Here is a 19,009-nt window from a genome sequence, read left to right on the forward strand (position 1 = left end):
TTTATGTAGGCTATTTAATCTCATTTTATTATCCAATGCATTTACTAATAAGCAAAATTACTTTAGATAAACATCACATTTATGTTAAATTTTTTGTTGTTATTGCTGAAGACTTTCTTATTCTTTGTCTTATTCTTCTGTGATCCAGAATGGCAGCACAACTGGTTTGTTTGAGATGTGTCCATTACTGAACAGGCGTGAATTTGCATTTCCTTCAGCCTGAGACTTATTCATTTCACTTTTGGTGTGACAGGGCCTTTTACATTTGTCAAAAATAGAGCTTTTTTGTTTTGGTTATTAAAACACAAACAAACAAGCCCAGCCCAGCTGAGAATAAGTAATGCAAAAGTAACGTAACACATTACTGTCCATAAAAAGTATACATATAGTTACGCAATTAGTTAATGTAATGCATTACTTTTAGAAGTAATGTTAGCATGATTTCTTAATTTAGCACAATCTCAAAGATCTCAAAGGGCTTTACTGTTAATAAAACTGGTAAAAATGACAGTCTTTTACAGGTTGACCAAGGTTTGTGAACTCACTGTTTTGCTACTGTGTTTCACTGTAAACATAAGCCACCCTGCAAAGTTTTACAGTGTTTTCTTTTGTTTTCTTTAGTCAGCTCTCTCTGTGTTTCTGAAACCGATGTGAATTGTGTGGCTAAACACAGACATGCATTGAAATGGGAACCATATGAGGTACTCCATTTAATATAATTAAATGAGTATCACGACTCAGCTCAATAAACAGCTGGCAAAAAACTGTTGGTTAGTATGACTGGAGCAACCTGATAGCATTAGGGTTTTGCCACTAAAAGTCATTTGTAAATGTCAGATCAGGTAGAAATAACGCCTTAAACCAAGAAGAGGAAACCTTGTAAAGCTGTTGACAACATCTGAAGAATCGACATTCATTTTGTTAGGTTCATAATATGTGGTTTAATTTAGTCATTCTACAACCAGTTTTGTCTGTCTCCAAAGCGTCCAGGCCAGGAAAAACCTGGAAATTAGGAAACTTGACTGGAAGTGTCTGGCGCTGTTAGAAACCAAGGCTGAGGTTGTAGACTTTCCTGTGCGTAAACAGAGGGAATATATCCATTAACGTCACTGTAAACTCATGTAGGTGAGATGAAAAGAGGAAATGATACTCAACAGAAATCTTCAAGGAGACAAATCTCTCAGTAAACACTTCAAATTGGGTCAATGCTGGAGCTGCTCATGGAACAGGAGTCGAGAATCTTTCCAATGATCTTCAGGATGCTGAGGTTCTCATTTTCCATGTGTTCAGACAGGAAAGACAGAGAGAACACAGCTGGACAACAGAATACTTACTGTATTATACAAAACACTTAACGTCATTGCTCAAGTCGGGCTGGGAATAGTCAGGCTTAGACACTGGCTTTCTGGTCAAATAAATACATTTGTACCATAAAACTGCCAGCTGTATTTGTCAGAATTTTTCTCCAAAAAAGAAAAATTGTGACAATGTTATTGGGTGGTAACTGTATATTTGACAGTTCAATGAATGTCATAAACAACATATAATGTTATAAAAAATACACATACATTTACAAAAATATGAAAAAAGTAACTTTTAAAATTAAAATAAAACCCAAACAAATATGATGGTTCTGGGAATGACCTTGTCCCTAAAAATTATGTGGCAATATTTTTTATACTTTTTTTGAGAGAATTTTACAATAATATGACATATGTTATTGTTTAAATACAGTGCATTTCAGGGTAAAATAAAATAAAAATAAAAAACGTAAAAAATGATATAAAATTATAAAAAAAACTTCTTTCCAAAGCAACATTTCTAATTTTCATGTAGTTTAACTTGATGTACATAAATAACTAAAAAACTAAAATAAAAAAGAATAAAAGCTATGTAGACATTTTCTTTAAACTAATAAAAACAACAAATAGCCTACAAATAGGTAAAAAATAATTCAAAGTATGAATATATAGGCTATATATATCAGTGATAACACTTGTGTGTTTTAAACAAAGATAATTACCACCAGTTAACTGAGCATTTAATAAATTACCTGGCAAATAACTGTGATTATAGGGTTGTGTTTGAAATGGCATTCCAGAATGCGGTAAGCAATATGCTAAGATCGTTAAAAAAGTGCTTCTGCAGATTTTTTTTATTTTTATTAGAAACCATGCATATATAGCATTTTTACATGGTTTAAGAGCAATTGCAAGTCTTGCATACCTGCATCAGGTACAGCCGCACAGGTTTGCCTTGACCTGCCCCTGCTACATAACTTCATACACGATGTCCAAACATGAGCTCTTGCCCTGGAGGCCCGACAGATGAGTGGAGCGATGACCTCCAGGAGACATGACAGATGAGGAACGGGTGATAAGGTCACAGCGCTGTTGACAGGCATGGGCACTGCTGCAGAGCAATTTAAGACCATTCAACTGCATCTGATCCGTGGCCTAGCAGTTAGTGCACATGCTAGAACACGCCATTGTGTTAAAGCATGTAACTCGTGTTTCTATTTGACTCACAATCTCTTGTTTCTATTCCCGATCATTTTTTCTTTTTAGTAAAATTATGACCATTATTATAATTTTATATAATAATCTTTTAATTTGTATTTAATTATTTTAAATAACATGATTAATGTTTTTATTTTATTTTATTTTATTTTATTTTATTTTATTTTATTTTATTTTATTTCATTATTTCATTTCATTTCATTTCATTTCATTTCATTTCATTTCATTTCATTTCATTTCATTTCATTTCATTTCATTTCATTTCATTATTTCATTTCATTTCATTTCATTTCATTTCATTTCATTTCATTTCATTTCATTTCATTATTTCATTATTTCATTTCATTTCATTTCATTTCATTTCATTTCATTTCATTTCATTTCATTTCATCATTTCATTTCATTTCATTTCATTTCATTTCATTTCATTTCATTTCATTTCATTTCATTTCATTTCATTTCATTTCATTATTTCATTTCATTTCATTTCATTATTTCATCTCATTTCATTTCATTTCATTTCATTTCATTTTATTTCATTTTATTTCATTTTATTTTATTTTATTTTGAATCAACACACTGAACCCATCATTTCTTTTTCTTTTCTTTTTCTTTTAGTAATGATGATCATAGATGCTTACAACATTATTGCAATTGTGATTTATTCTTTTAACATTTAAATTTATTTGACCTCATTAATTTATATTTTATTTTTGGAATACAAATTCATTGTTACTCATGGCTTTTTTGAATTGTCATATTTTTTTAAGTAAAATGATGCCCCCCCTCCCCTCCCCCACACACGCACACACTTTATTTATTTATTTACTTTTGGGGGGGGGGGGGGGGGGGATTTTACTTGACATTTGGAGTGCTGATTTTATCTTGATAATCTTTTTTGACTTTGCAGTAATCTAAGACAGTACATAATCTCATCTCCTCTGATAAACACAAGGTTTACAGAACCGACCTCTCATCTGGTTTTCTGGATTTACTGCATTCCTAAAAGCCAACGTGTGCTATTAAAGCCAAACTGACCTGCAATCAGGTCCGTCTCTCCTGGATCCCTCATGAGTTCCAGTCCACCGCTGTGTGCGAGCTGCCCATCACAGAGGTCTATGACTACAGCCAGACAGAAGCCGTCTGGCTTTTATGAGGCTTAAGATTAAAAGATGGCACACTGTTTGATGATATATAGTCTACCAGCTGTTAAGAATTGGATACACTCTCCGTTCAGATGCTGAAGACAGACAACACAGTTATGTAAGACTGGTTTGGCCCACTACCTTCTTATTTGGTCAATTTTTCCAAGTCGTATTTACAGCCTAGTAGTCTAATAGCAGACAGCTGTCATTTCAAGTAGCCAAATTTTTTCTAGGCGATTTTCCAAATAGTTTTGTTAACCTTTGTTTTATTTAAGAATATTTATTTTTTATGAGAAATTCTTAGCATTGGCTATGACGGAACCGGTGGTCGAGGTGTTTGTTGGCTTGTTTGCGACTCACACAATAGTCGAATTGTCTTTTGGGGATTGTTTGGAAAGGATGGGTTGGAAAAGTGTGTGTGTGAAAGTGTGTGTGTGTGGCAGCTATACAGGTATATATATTTTGCAAACCCTCCCCAGTGAGTCGTTGCTCCCTTCTTTGTCCCATGAAGGACTACATGTCCCAAGCTGCTTTGCTACACCTGAACATTGTTAGAATCCATATGTGCCACGATGAACAACTGCTGACATCTACACACTAGAACCGCCTGACTTCTGTTTTCTATCAATCTTGGGCGACTAAAGTCTGGCTTGAGTGTCTCTCTCTTTTTCTCTCTCTCTCTCTCTCTTGCTGTCTGCTCTCTCCCTCCCTTACTCTTTCTCTCCAGAGTCCTCGGGCCGCACACAACTCTACCTGAAGTCCTACAAAGAGAGAGAAGCAGGAAGGTAAGGATATCTAGCATCTGAATGCTCATGCTTGCTTTTGATCTGTCTGGATGAGATTATCAGAAATCTGCTTGGCAGATTTTCTGGGGTGGACTGAAACAGTATGAACATATTGCGGATACTCGGCTTGGTAATGTTTGAGATGCTTCCAGTTCTATCAAGTACATTTTAGTTAAATCATTATATTAAGTTGTTCTAAATAATTCAATTTGATTATTTATGAATGCATGAGCTAGTAGAAGAGAATTATTAAGCATGCATGAATTGTTATGTTGTGCTTAAACAGAGAGAGGTTTTGCAGTGCTGGATTTAATTTGGCATTTTCCTGCTACGAATAGTTTTGACACAAATACTGTGTTGCAAAATTCCGTGTGTGACACCTGCTGCAATTTATTCTTCTTTAAACCTTCATGAAATATAATTTTATTAGCCAATATTATAAAAGTACTCTTGCATTGTTCATTTACAATTCAATTATAATTTAGCATTGCACGCAAAGACCGAGGAGACATAAGGTGACGTTAATGTAACTTGAGATGAACTTGGATCTGCACATAAGAAATGTGCATCTAATTTGTGTGGGGAGGAACGGCTGTCTGGGCCTTTTTGCACTCTTGAGGATGAAGTCATCAATTTCCATTAGAAGAATGTCTCTGGTTTTAGTTTATGTCTGAGATTCACAGTAGAAAGGTCTGGTGTTCTTACAATTTTTTTTTTCACGTAATATTATAACCAAAGAAACCTTCTCTTCTCTTCTCTTCTCTTCTCTTCTCTTCTCTTCTCTTCTCTTCTCTTCTCTTCTCTTCTCTTCTCTTCTCTTCTCTTCTCTTCTCTTCTCTTCTCTTCTCTTCTCTTCTCTTCTCTTCTCTTCTCTTCTCTTCTCTTCTCTTCTCTTCTCTTCTCTTCTCTTCTCTTCTCTTCTCCAGGTTCGATTCATCTAAGTTGTGCAGCCATGTTTGCTCTGGGCTCCTTCTTATTGGCTGCACTGGTATGTCAGAGTTTGGGTCAGTATGAGTACGAAGACGAATACTACATGCCCTACGCACCACTGGAGGGAGCATCAACTGCCAATTGTGCCCAGGAGTGCGAATGTCCCCCCAACTTCCCCACAGCTATGTACTGCAACGAGCGCAACTTGAAGTTCATTCCCATTGTGCCAACTGGAATCAAATACCTCTACCTACAGAACAACTTTATTGAGGAGATCAAGGCTGGCGTGTTCGACAATGTCACCGACCTTCGCTGGCTCGTCCTCGACAACAACAACATCACCAGCGAAAAGATCCAGGCCGGTACCATTGATAAACTGGGCAGCTTGGAGAAGCTCCTCTTCAGTCATAACAAGCTGACCAAACCCCCTAGTCTTCGTACGAAGTCTCTGGATGAGTTGAAGCTGGTTGCCAACCAGCTAAGCTCGTTCCCTGCTAACATCTTGTCTGGGATGGAAAACCTGACCTCCCTTCACCTGTCCAAGAACAAGCTGACTACTGAGAGCATCACAGGCGCCTTCAAAAACCTCAAGTCCCTCGTTCTGCTGGACGTGAGCGAGAACAAGCTCAAGAAACTTCCCTCGGGAGTTCCAGCTTCGCTTTTGATGCTCTACGCCGACAACAACGACATCGACAGCATCCCTGGTGGCTACCTGGCCAAGCTGCCGCTCCTGCAGTATCTGCGTGTCTCTCACAACAAGCTGGTGGACTCTGGAATCCCTGCAGGTGTGTTCAACGTGTCCTCTCTCCTTGAGCTCGACCTGGCTTTCAACAAGCTGAAGACCATTCCAGAGATCAACGAATCGCTCGAGCACCTGTACCTGCAAGCCAACGAGATAAGCAGTAAGTCTTTCTCTGTGTCCGTCTGATCAAGCAACAGATTTTTCATGGTTTTTACTCCATTTCTACTACCTGTTTTTTTTCAGAGTTTGACCTGACGAATATCTGCAAGTTCAGCTCCCCGGTCAGCTATTCAAGACTGAGGACCCTGCGCTTGGATGGAAACAACATCACACACAGCAGTATGCCAGATGACACGGCTAACTGCCTACGCCAGGCCTCAGAGATCATCTTTGAATAGGGTCACATCCCGCCAGTAGTTCATCAAACAAATTAAGGCTATTGCTCTTATTAGACACGCTGATTGACATCTGCACGTCTTTATTCATGATCCTGGCAACCACATCTGGTAACTTGCACGTTGACGACAATATTTACTCTCTATAATGTTGATGAACACGTTTTTTATGAAAAATGGGCAGCAATATTCAGGAATCTTGAAAATCTTGCACATAAAAAAATCAGTCTTGTATGATATTGTATGAAGAGTAGTAGTTGAATTTGACAAGATATTCACATCTAAAGAGAAACATATTTGTGCAAATTGTGAATATCCCAGTGTGCACTCTATAAGAAGTTGCACTATATGTCATCTAACTGCATCTTAATATTTCCGCATGTTAAACACCTTAATCGCTCAAAATTGTAATCATATTATTAATAAGCCTGCCGGTAAGGAAATTAGATTGTTTAGAGTAAAAGTTATGAAAAATATCTACTTGTATATAAAATGGCTAAATGTGCAGCGATGTTGAAGGCTATCTAGGATTCAACTGAAACACTAAAATGAAATGAAATATTGCTGGACATTGTGTGAATTTGCTGAGGTTTAGCTAACTGTTAACTAAATCGTATGTTTGTTTTTTTTATTTAACTGAGGAATTACAGTGCCAAAATGTTGTATTAATAGCAAACTAATAGCAGCTTGAATTTCTGAACACTGCCAACATTTATACCATATTCTACTGTATCTGCATGCAGTTCATCTTAATTTTGTAACTGTAATTGCTTTTACTTCTATGGTAAACAGCATTGATTTTTGTTGTTGTTGATGTATTCAATACAACATTTCACATCACCACAATGTTAGTCAAATCATTGAACCACAAGATTACAGTAACTTTGTCAGACTATTGTAAAAGTTTTATTTGTCCCTCATTTGTTGTTCTATTTTGTTTAAAAAAAAATACTTAAGCAGTTTGTTGAATAAACCAGATTTCTTACATATGTGGGGGGATACTGATGGTATCAATCATTATAGTCAGTACTAATAATTGCCACTTCATTTTATCATGGCGAATTCTCTAAAGCATCATCACAGGAAATCTTCAGTAGATATTATAAATCATTATAAATTATGATTCATAAACATAAAGGCATCAATCTTGATTTGTCTAACTAAAATTAGGCTTGATTCTAGCCTCTACAAATACTAAACACAAAATAGCTTCCTTTACGCACAGGCAAGCTACTCGATATTTTATTATTTTTAACTTGATTGCTGATCTTCTAACTTGACTCTTCTGGTATGGAAAGAAACTTCTGGTATGAATCTGTCCTCCATCCTCATCCTTTCTGGCCACTCAGCCAGACTCATGAATGGACAAAGTTCTATGAGTTTTGTTCTGTTTGCAATTTAGCCATGATAACAGAACTACTTCCTGTAGGAAACATGTTCTCTTGATGTCTCTAGCTGAAGTATAGGCTGTGAATATAAATATAGTGATTGTAAGATGAAAAGGCTCTGGTAGAATAGCTCGAATAGGGTGTTATTTTTGTGGCATATCCACTGAAAGTAAACATTTCAGTTAATACTGCTTTCGAAATCATTCTATTAAGGGCTTTAGTAAGGATTATTGAAATAGTTTTAAGATATATGTAATATTTGTGTCCATAAATCCCAGACTATGATCAAATTACCAAAAATGTCAGAGTATGTATACTGAATTTGATGGCAAACTTGATGAAGTATGCTGGTGTGTAACATAAATACTACATGGCCAGCTACATCTGCTAATGCCATGTTGACATTATCCTTTGACTGTATATTCACTGACCTGTGATGAAGGCCTACTAGCAAAAAACACAAAAACAATTTACTTGGGTGTAAAACAAGTACAAGTTAGCCCTGCGGAACAAATTTCTTGGTACTTGGTACTTAGAACACTTTTACTTGAAAAGAGCTGCTCAGTTTGCTGTTCTACACCAGTTCAACTTTTGGCCACGTTCAGTTGGGATGTTCGCATATTCAGACAGAGGGCCAGTATTTGAGTTAGTTGTAAACATTCATTCCCTTCCTCAGCTCAGAACATACCTTGGATGAATCATAAAATAGCCCAACATTTGGTCCATTCTTTCCCTTTACCTCTTCCAAACATCTGCTCCCATCTGTCTATCAATCCTGAAACACACCTTCATGATAGGCACTTCAAAAGTTACTACATATATTTCTGCACAAGTCTGAGCTAGCACTAAAAATGAGTGTTTTATTTAAAACAGTAGAATTGCAGGCAGACAACCCAGCATTCCAGAGGAATGGAGGGTCTGGGGTGACCATCTGATAGTTATATAGAGAGGCATTGTGGGAGTTCTTTTGTCCATGTGTTAGAAACAGATGATGGATAGGCAGTTCTGGCTTTTCATTTGAAATATCTTTGTCACTTTATAGCAGCCTGAGCATTTAAGTTCACCACAAGCTGATTTTGCAGGACCAACCACAAAAAACCTTTTGATTGCTTTGGTTTTCCAGATTTTGATGATGAAATGCAGTTTTGGAGTAGCCTATCCTCACCCTCAGTCTTTCAAAAACCCAAATGATTTTTTACAGTGGAACACAAAAAGAGTTCATTTGCACAAATGAATCGTTCACAATAGGATAAATGACATACATTTAGAAAATTATGGTGAATTTACATGCTGATTTAAATGTCTTGTTTTATGTTAAATTCCATGACCTAACAGTGTATATGTTGCTGTGTCATATGTTTTGTGCGAGTGTTCTTGTCAGCTGAGCAACTGAGGTCTTGCTAAAACCACCGCCTGTTATTCAGATTCTACTAAACACTGGAGAGACTTTGTGGGGGAAGAGACCATTGTGATGTTTCTTAGCTTGTCCTCCTACAGCTGATCTCTTGAGAGAGAGGACACAAGAGTTTCTTGTTGTTTAGAGTATGACTGTTGACTGTATGACTGTCATGCTATGTGAGAACACACACACACACACACACACACAAAAAAACCCCGTCCAAAGTAAACACAGGTTCCCTGAAGGGATGAAATCGGTTTATTTGCTACATGTGATATCATTGTCAGAGAGTTATAAACTTGTTTTATGTTGCTCTGCACAGAGAAATGTATCTTTACAGTTGGCATAAAAGTGAAATTCACCCTATCTTTATCCAAATTTAGAAGAAGTAAGCTGTTTTCTGTGAATGTGCGAGACTTCCGAATAACAAAGTACAGTAAATGGTAAAACTATTTGTGCTGCAAACCAGTGTGTTTATAATTATGACAATACATTAAAATAATAATGTAAGAAATACCAGTTTGCAATATCAAGCAGCATAACGAGTTGTTTTGTACAGCTAAAAATAATCTGTATCCGCTCTTACGTTTTAAATAAGGTGGATAAATGCTCTGGAGAGTGTTATTATTGTAAAAAAATTAATTTATTCATATATTTTTAATACAAATGATCACCAGTCATTTTGTCCACTTAAACCCTACCCTTTTCTTACATTCAACTGCAAGCTTGCATTCAGATTTGCCTACATAAAATCAAATGGATAGAACCAGGACTCTGCCTTTTTTCTTCTACAATAATCGCTACTTTAAATATCGAGAAGCTGCATAATATCTGTAAAGTGTGATGGTAAGTCTGGCTTATTTCCGTGAATTGGTTCTTTCAAACAGTTTGTTTAAAGAAATGTTTTGACTCACCAAACCCAAATCAAGTTATTTTATTGAGACATTGGCTTAAGAATTGCTCTGGCCAACAGTTCTTAAAAGCATTGTAAACCTAAGGAGATCCTAAAGACCATTGATGCCAATAGTTACTACAATCTACTTAGGCTTATAATGCTTTTGGGAAATGCAGCCCTAAACAGGTAAGGCCAGTTTGTTATTGAATCGTTCAGATTGATTTTGTGAAACAGTTGAGCCAATTAATTGAAAAGATCGAACTCAAAAGAATTTATTTGTGAATTAAACATGGCTGGTGTAAAGAAAAAAACACAACTTTTGTGGAGCTTTTTGGGCATGACCAAACATCTGGAGATCTGAAAATGCATGAGTGCTTTGATTGTGTGGGAATGTGTGAGATTTGATGGTCCCAAATACTTAAGAACAGAAATCATGAATCCTCTTTAATTTAAGACAATAGCATCCTTTCAATAGGACAAAGTTTTACTCCTTTTTCAATTATGCAATGGGACTTTAATTAGTGTCCTACCCAAATAAAAGACCTCCTCTATCCCACTTTTCTCTTCTCCATCTTGAAATGTCTACAATAGGATCCAGATGTTGAAATAGATGTTGCCTGGTTACTACACACTGCCCTTTCATTCATTGTGAAGCTATGCACAACTCAAGGAGAGAGAGAGACCTACTGGGATATGGCAAGAGTGCTGGATTAACCCTCTAACATCATTGTAATTTCACCAGTTTTTGCATTCCAGCTTAATTCCACCTTTCACAGGTTGGGACGAGTCTCCATCAGTGCAAAATGACAGCTTGATGATGTGCATTGCCCAGGGGGGCCTAGTTTAATGGGGTATATGATCCCTCAAAGTTGTGAGTGATGGAGATGAGATATGTCTATTGAAAAGAAAGACTTAAATGTCTCCAAGCCACCTGCGTGTTTGGCTGCAAGGGCTGCAAGCCCCCACCTCCCGAGACTCCACAGACCCTTACTGTACAAAGAGAAGAGAGTAAGAAAAGAGAAGAAAGTGCTGTGCTAGAAATAAGTTCCCAATGCACGCTTGCGGAAAGACTCCACACGTATCTGTCAAACATTCACACACCCCCTTTTTCAACCTCACCAGCTGATGTCAAAGGTTTGGCCTTGGGGACGTTACACTGCTAGCAATAGTAATCTAATAAGGCTGTGTCTTCTGATGCATGTCCGGACCAGAAAGAAAGAGGGAGAAACTGCAGACTGGACTCAAACTGGAGAGGAAAGCAGGCGGACCAAGAGATTGACTGCATCCCCAAAAACAGAAACAGACACTTTGCCTCCACCTGCGCAAACCAAAATCAGCTCTATGACTGAGATGAGCAGGTAATGTTTTCATATTTGTTTCTTTTTTTTTTCTTATATGTGGTGGTGATGCAATAAGGAAGTGGGTGGTGGGTATAGGGGGTTCATGTTTTTTCTGTTGTGGAGTATTGAGTTATTTTAAACTCAATTTCGTAATGTTTTCCTTATTTTTATGTTTCTCTACACCTCTGCTGCAGATCTTCATATAAAATAATGAATTTCATAGAATTTCATTTAATTGGGTAACACTTTATTTTGATGGTCCCCTTTAGACATTCTGTTGACTAAGAGTAACGTTTCACCTACATGTCAACTAACTCTCATTAGAGTATTAGTAGACTGTCTGCTTAGTATCTGCCAACACTTAATGTGATGGTCCACCAACAAACATTCTACTAATTATAACTAACTTTGCAAGTACGTGCCAACTTATTCTACTAACCATAACCTTAACACCTAACAGTCTACTAATACTGAACTAATACTCTGAGAGTTAGTTGACACGTAGGTGCAATGTTACTTATAGTCAACAGAATGTCAAAATAAAAAAAATAAAAAAATAAAGTGTAACCTTTAACTATAGTTGAAATTTTTTAATAACCATCATCTACAGGCTCACAAACTTGAAATGTATATGCATTTCTTATGTAGTGGTATTCACTGAGATAACATTGAAATGGCTTGTGTAATACTAATAAAAATGGCAAAAAAAGTAACCATGATAGCACCTTGGTATTTTTTGAAATGGTATAAATCAAAATACTATTGTAAATATCTGTCATCGCTGTACCAGATTCCAGCACAGCACAGTATGTTTTTTAAGGAAAGTCTCAGATGTTGCTTGTGTAAGCAACATTGTTACAATGTGCAATTAATTATTTCAACTTTAATTATCTTTTTGTAGTTAAGTGATGCTCTTTCTAAATAATATTTATATCAAAGAAAGTACAAGTGCAGCATTTTGTTGTAACATAACTGCCTGAGACAAAATGCCCCAAACAGGAAATTAAATGAGAGCATGTGTTTCTTTTTAGGAGAAGCATAATGTGCCACAGTTGTCTTGACCATGTTGTCATATCTCAGGCATCATTTCTTTTTAACATCTTTGATGAATTTAATCCTTGTTCCAGTCAAATATGCTTGTAAATGATTTTACTAAAGGTAATAATTAAACACAAAGGTGTTCAAATGTTGTTTAACAGTCTCAGATTTCAAAAAGTGTTGAGTGAGTTGTCATGAAATATTTAACAATTAGCATTAGCACAGATAGCATAAGCACTAAGCACAATGCAGTATAAACTGTTTTGATCATAGGCAACGGATGTGATTACTTAATCCCTGCTACTCAAGACAAAGCAAGACATTACAGGACAGAAAGTTTCCCTGTGCACATTTAAGGGGTCAGTTTTGAAAAAGGCTCAAAAATCACAAACATGATTGCATTGGCTGTTTATTGCTTCTCTCGCACGAGTCAAGACAATGCACTTACCTGAAGACTGGGTGATTAGAAAATCCAGTATGAAATTTGTACGCCGTGTCTAGTCTCACAGGTGCAGACACTAAAAGAGTTGGCACCTGCTATGATCTGGGGCTTTTGTCGCAGACTAGTCACAAACATGAAAGGGTGACAAGGTTTAGTCTTGTAGTGTGATCTTGGTTTCAGAGACGTGTAGAGTATAGCAAGTCTTTAATATTTCCCTATTGATATTATGTATTAGATGTATATTGATATTGCACAGTTTGTATGCTTTTATTAAAGTCATCTTTGAAATATAGTTAAATTAGACAGCAAGTTAAAGTTGCTTCCCCAAGAATGACCTCTTGTCGTGTCCTGACACTCTGTGTTTAAAGCTCTTTTACATTCCTGTGAATAATAGGTTTTAAATTCTGTAATTGGATTAGGTTGGTGTTTGTACTTTGCCCTTAGACCACAGGTTCTAACGTAGAGCTGCACCATCCTTGACACGAGTTGCTGACTGGATAACTAATGGTCTCAACTGGAGGAGCCCATTGCAGCGGATTACAATGACACAGTAAGGTGTAGTTGTCATCAGTGGAATTGAGAAGTAATCAGCACTTGGCAGTCAAACAACTACACCATATGTGGCTACCTGTGCCAACTACAAATCCGCCTCTAAATCCAGACTAGTGCTCCCGTGGGGACAAAAATTTCAGCTCATGCGTTTTGGTGATCATGCACATTAAATAGCAGAATTTTTTCATTACTGATTTTGCAACTGTAGGCATCTACAAAAATAAGGTGGGCCAACTGTCATTTACCAGTCAAACTGGGAGTCCTTATGAAGATAGATCTCGAGAAAGATCAGTAAACAAATGTCTCGATCAGATCTATCTATCTATCTAGATAGATCTGATCGAGACATTTGTTTACTCAAAAGACAGGAGACAGGTGGTGTTGTGAGGGACGATGAAGAAAAGGATGAAGGATCCAACGTAATATATAGGCCTGTATTAGCCTAATTATAACTGGGCCAAGGCCCATGTCTTCCTTTGACCAACACGCCAGTGTCCGTCCCCAAAGGATTATGATTCTTGATCTCGAGAGCCTATGATTGGCTAAGGTTGTGTCCAGTGTGTCTGTCTGTGAAGGGATCATGAGATATCATTGACACTACAAATAGGGGCTGGAGATGGCAAAATAGCTCAGTTGAGACATCTGTACCCACAGCAAAAGATACAGTAGAAGAGCCCCAAGAAGACAAAGGTAGGTCTCTAGCATTTGTGCAATGATTCTGTGCATTAGAAATATTTTGGGAAGGATATTGTCAGTTTCTTCTACACTATAGGAGAAAGCCTCTGTCCTCCAGAAATGCATACTGTGAGCTATAAGTCATTTTCACATCTGCTTTAAACTTAATGGCTTTGTGTTTATTTTGTCTTGGTTTAACATAGAAGTATGCTGCTTAATTTAGGGTACTAAAGATATCAGCTGTTTTTCCTGCAAAGCCAGTTTGGAGGTCATGATTTAAAAATATTTTTCTTACTTTTTAGAGATCTTTACAGGTGAAGCTGGTTTCACCTGACCTGTTCACTAGATATCCAGAGCTTCCCTTTGATCCCCTCTGGTTTAGTTTGAGAACGCTGCCCATAGAAAATGATCTCCAGACAGTCGATTATAGAGCTCAGAACCAAAAATTTAAACCAATACCAGATGAGAGAGAAAGCTCAGCTATGAATACGTGTTAACATATTATTTCTTGAGCTTTCTCTCTCTGTTTGCTGTTTCTTTTATCCTTACATGATAAATTTAAGCCAAGAGTAATATGTGGATGTCAGCAAAGAAACTTCTGAGGGAAAACCATAATACACATTAGACGAAGTTCAAACGTGCATTTGATAGATATAAATGTTTAAAGGTCAAATGGGAATACAACAAATTGAACCTGGCCAACGGATGCCTAATGTGTAGGTGTCCTGATTGCAACATGAGGGCCAGGTGTTGTTAAATTGCCATGATTGTTATACCTTGTTCTCTCTAGAAGTAGTCAGACATGCACATACCTGAAGCCTTATGTTTCCCAGAGTCCAAGAGGTAACTGTCTTCTGAATGGAGATGAGTAGCACTACGCCAGGCTTAAGTCAATTAAGGCTGACCTGGAAGCATATTCTGAGTTTAAGAGGATTACTACTTAAAAGATGAAGACATAGGAAGTGATTATCTTAACTAGGATGTTCCTAATTTTTTTGTCAATGAGTTTATCCACTTAGAAAGAACCTGAGGTAATTGTAGGGTGGTTTGTATGGCGTTGGACAGCTAGGAACATTATTTCAGACCTTGTGACAAGGAGGGCAACTCATTGAAGGGAGAAACCCATTCAATTTTTGTACCAAGTCCTGTGAACTTTAGTGACAGTCCTGTTTAGAACTAAAATGAAGTCTCTAATTTTATCTCTAAGAGTTATATAGTTTTAATATTGTTAACAGCTAATTTTGCTACTTCTTTTCTGTCTCTATGTTTTCCTAGGTTAAACCTAACCATGGAGTGGCTCATGGTTGCATTTGTGGCCCTAGTTTTGGCCAGCCAAGTCCGCTCTGATGAAGTTCCCTACGAGCACATGATCTCTCAGCTCCAGGCATGTCCTAAAGAGTGCCTCTGCCCTCCAAACTTCCCTAACGCTGTCTACTGTGACAACAAGGGTCTGAAACGCATTCCTGTCATCCCTCCCTATACCTGGTACCTGTACCTCCAGAACAATCTCATTGATGTCCTCTCAACCGATGCTCTGCGCAATGCCACACAACTTAGGTGGATCAACCTTAACCGCAACAAAATCACAAGTGAAGGCTTGGAGGTTGATGCTCTTAAGGCTATGTCTAACCTTGTACACCTCTACATGGAAGACAACTTGCTGACTTCCATTCCATCTCCTCTGCCTGTCAAATTAGAGCAGTTACGGCTGTCTCGAAACAGAATCTCAAAGATCCCAGCCGGTGTCTTCTCTGGGATGGACCATCTCACCTTGCTGGATCTGCAAAGCAACAAGCTTCAGGATGATGCAGTGACTGAGGTCAGTCTGAAAGGCCTCAACAACTTGATCCAGATAAATTTAGCAAAGAATCAGCTAAACAGCATGCCCCTTGGCCTACCACCCACAACTACACAGATATTTTTGGATGGCAACAACATTGAGAAGATTCCGGTTGAGTACTTCAAGGGTCTTCCGAAAGTGGCGTCTCTCAGGCTCAACCGCAATAAGCTGGCTAATGGAGGTATCCCAAAAAACGTGTTTAACCTTTCCAGCATCCTGGATCTACAGCTTTCTCACAACCAGCTCACAGAAGTGCCCGTTATCTCTTCTGGCCTGGAGCACCTGCATCTGGATCACAATAAGATCAAGAGTAAGTCCATAACTCTTTTTTTTTTCTTTCTTTTTTTTTAACATTTAGGAATTAATTTATACAGACATGTCTCAAAAGTATCACAGTTCATACTTTTGCTTTGGTGTGGACAAAAAACTACAAGTATCTGAAACTTGTAGCTTCATTTTGACCATGAGATACTGTAGTCTATACTTGCTTGGTTATCTGTAAAGCTCTAAAGACTTATGAAGCCTTTGGAAAGTTCCCTTAGTTAGAACCTTTATAGACAACTTAAGTTATTGACTGAGAGCAAGGAAACTTTGGAGTTTGGATGCACCCTTAATTGTATTGTACCACCATGTTTGTGACTTTATCAGTAAGATATATATTTTTTTCTGTCATTTTCATAGGTGTGAATAGCTCTGACATCTGTCCACCTGGTGCACTTGATGATTACCTTGATGAGAACGGCCCACGTCTCAGTTACCTTCGCCTTGATGGTAATGAGATCAAACCACCCATTCCACGAGAGCTGATGATGTGTTTCCGTCTCCTCAGGGCTATTGTCATATGAAGGTGCCAGACCATCTAGATACTCCTGTCCATTTCATCTACCAGAACTGAAAATGCATGTAAACTAAAACACTAGAAAAGAGTCCAATAAAGGACTATCTTTTTGGAAAGTCAGTAAGATATTGAAAACTATACACTGCTGAAAAGACCAGCCAAGACTGGAATGAATTTCCATGCTAGTCCAGACTGACTCATGCTTGTTTTTACTGTACTAATGCTGGTCTAGCTAGTGGGCCAGTGAAACTAAGCTGATAAAACTGTTTAACTAGCATGATCTTTCTGGTGGAGCTTTTGTCCAAGAAAGCACATCTAGTTAAGCTAGTTAAAAATCTGGGTGGGGATACCAGTATCCATGAGATATTCTGGGGGTCTCCTGTTCTGGTCTTTTCAGCAGGGTTGAGATCCATAAGACTGGTTCATATGTGCATTTGTGAATGGTTTCTCATGGCTGTATTAGAAAACCACTGTGCCTTCCTTAATTCCATGCATATGGCAAACTAGCAGGCTAAGCTCCTAAATATAATTGTCCTCATTTGCATGTAATCTTCCCCATCCTGTGCAGAAGTTATTTTTATTTCAAACAAATCGATCTTAGTAGGTGTACCATTACCCCAAAACTTTTACCTCACCACACAATTCTGGGGTGTTTTTGGACAGAAGAGTTGTGGTCTGATTATGGAGCCAAATTTTCTGGTAGTGAACTTAGTACATAGCGGTGGTTTATTGTATTTTATTAAATGCATGGTAACTCTCAGTAACAGCACCAACAGAAGTTTGAAATTAGAGAAACTTTAGAAATCACAATTGTTTATTGCCTCTGTTGTAGCGATTGACATGTACTGACATAAGTTTACTTCTACTTTTTAAATGTTTCTTTACATCTTTGTACAATCAATATTTCAAAATTCAATCAATATTTAGTGACATTAATTTTATAGATTGAGCACTTCAGATTTATTCACTGTCATTAATTGTAGTGTTACATTCTGATTATTAATATATAAATACAGTTTAAATTTAGCAGTTGACAATGGTACTACCAGTGAACCTTCTAGATTGATTTTAAGATTTATTTTCTTCTAGGGTATAAAATAATGTGAATATTCTTTTTCAACGCACAAATGTGACAATTATTTTTATGTTTTCATTTATCATTCTTTGCAGAAAAATGACAGGAATTAGGATTGACAAAAGGGAAAATCTAAGATGAGATAACTTTTGTTTGATGTTCCTGATTAAACTGGTTTCAATGGTCCAGCATTGTCTCTGCACTGACTCATTTTATATACATGTATACATAAAAAGATTTTGGTTACTGAAAACTCATAGAGCTTTGAGAACAAGGACCTGAAGGGTCCAAATCAAGTAGAGCAGCCAGTCAGGTAACCTCATAAAGGAAGCTGTAATCCACAAACAGTGTACTCATCTACAAAAATGTAACTTGTGTTTAGACTTTATTTCAACAAGCACCCAGTTTTAGCTTTTGCTAAACATTTAGTGTCTGCAAAAAGCAATTCCAGTCTTTGAAAACGGTTTGTTTAATAAGATTTTCAGATGAATTGCGAAACTTCTCATGAGAATATGGCGTATGAGATCTTCTATACCAGCACATATTTATGATTCAAGAGCTTTGCGGTTACAAACCCCTTTGAATGTACAACAAAAAATTGAACACTTTCTTTGAATTATTTATACATATCTGACAGAGAGGAAGAACAACAGTGAGTGCACAGTATATGTGGGTATCAGTTGAAGCAATGGCTGCATTTATACTGCAAGCCTAATGCATATATATGGTCGCATCAGTTACGTTGATTTTAGACATAACTTACTGTGTTACATTAAATCCCCCACTACACAGTGCAGGCCTGTGCTGCTCAAATTGATCGTGCAAGTAAATGGATTTGCTTGGCGCTGCTCAGTGGGTTTGCATGACTGGTGCATGCCATATGGTTCAGCTAAGCACTTCTTCTGGTGCCTCTTAAAGCTCAACTATATAAAACAGGCTGCAAATAGTAGATATGTTTACCCACCCGTTAAACGTCACAATTAATCAAACAAAGCGAGATTAGTGGTTAAA

General features: G+C 37.3%; 2 protein-coding genes across 4 annotated transcripts; both read left to right on the forward strand.

The window, feature by feature from the left end:
* The first annotated feature begins 4,146 nt into the window (after positions 1-4,146).
* lum (lumican) lies at positions 4,147-7,503 on the forward strand. 2 transcript variants are annotated; one of them, XM_084112059.1, is made up of 3 exons: positions 4,147-4,449; positions 5,376-6,281; positions 6,365-7,503. In XM_084112059.1, the coding sequence occupies exons 2-3, from the start codon at positions 5,402-5,404 to the stop codon at positions 6,517-6,519; spliced, it is 1,035 nt and encodes a 344-aa protein (XP_083968185.1). In that variant the 5' UTR covers positions 4,147-4,449; positions 5,376-5,401; the 3' UTR covers positions 6,520-7,503. The 2 variants fall into 2 exon arrangements, with proteins under 2 accessions (XP_083968185.1, XP_083968186.1); XM_084112060.1 differs by having other exon boundaries at positions 4,446-4,579.
* Positions 7,504-11,278: 3,775 nt separating this feature from the next.
* kera (keratocan) lies at positions 11,279-18,184 on the forward strand. Of its 2 annotated transcripts, none has more exons than XM_084110678.1 (3): positions 11,279-11,556; positions 15,521-16,395; positions 16,767-18,184. In XM_084110678.1, exons 1-3 carry the CDS (start codon positions 11,324-11,326, stop codon positions 16,928-16,930), a joined length of 1,272 nt encoding a protein of 423 aa, XP_083966804.1. In that variant the 5' UTR covers positions 11,279-11,323; the 3' UTR covers positions 16,931-18,184. The 2 variants fall into 2 exon arrangements, with proteins under 2 accessions (XP_083966804.1, XP_083966805.1); XM_084110679.1 differs by lacking the exon at positions 11,279-11,556 and adding an exon at positions 14,149-14,260.
* Positions 18,185-19,009: the final 825 nt, after the last annotated feature.

Source organism: Abramis brama, assembly GCF_963993115.1.
Source record: "Abramis brama genome assembly, chromosome: 4".
Classification (NCBI taxonomy): Eukaryota; Metazoa; Chordata; class Actinopteri; order Cypriniformes; family Leuciscidae; genus Abramis; species Abramis brama.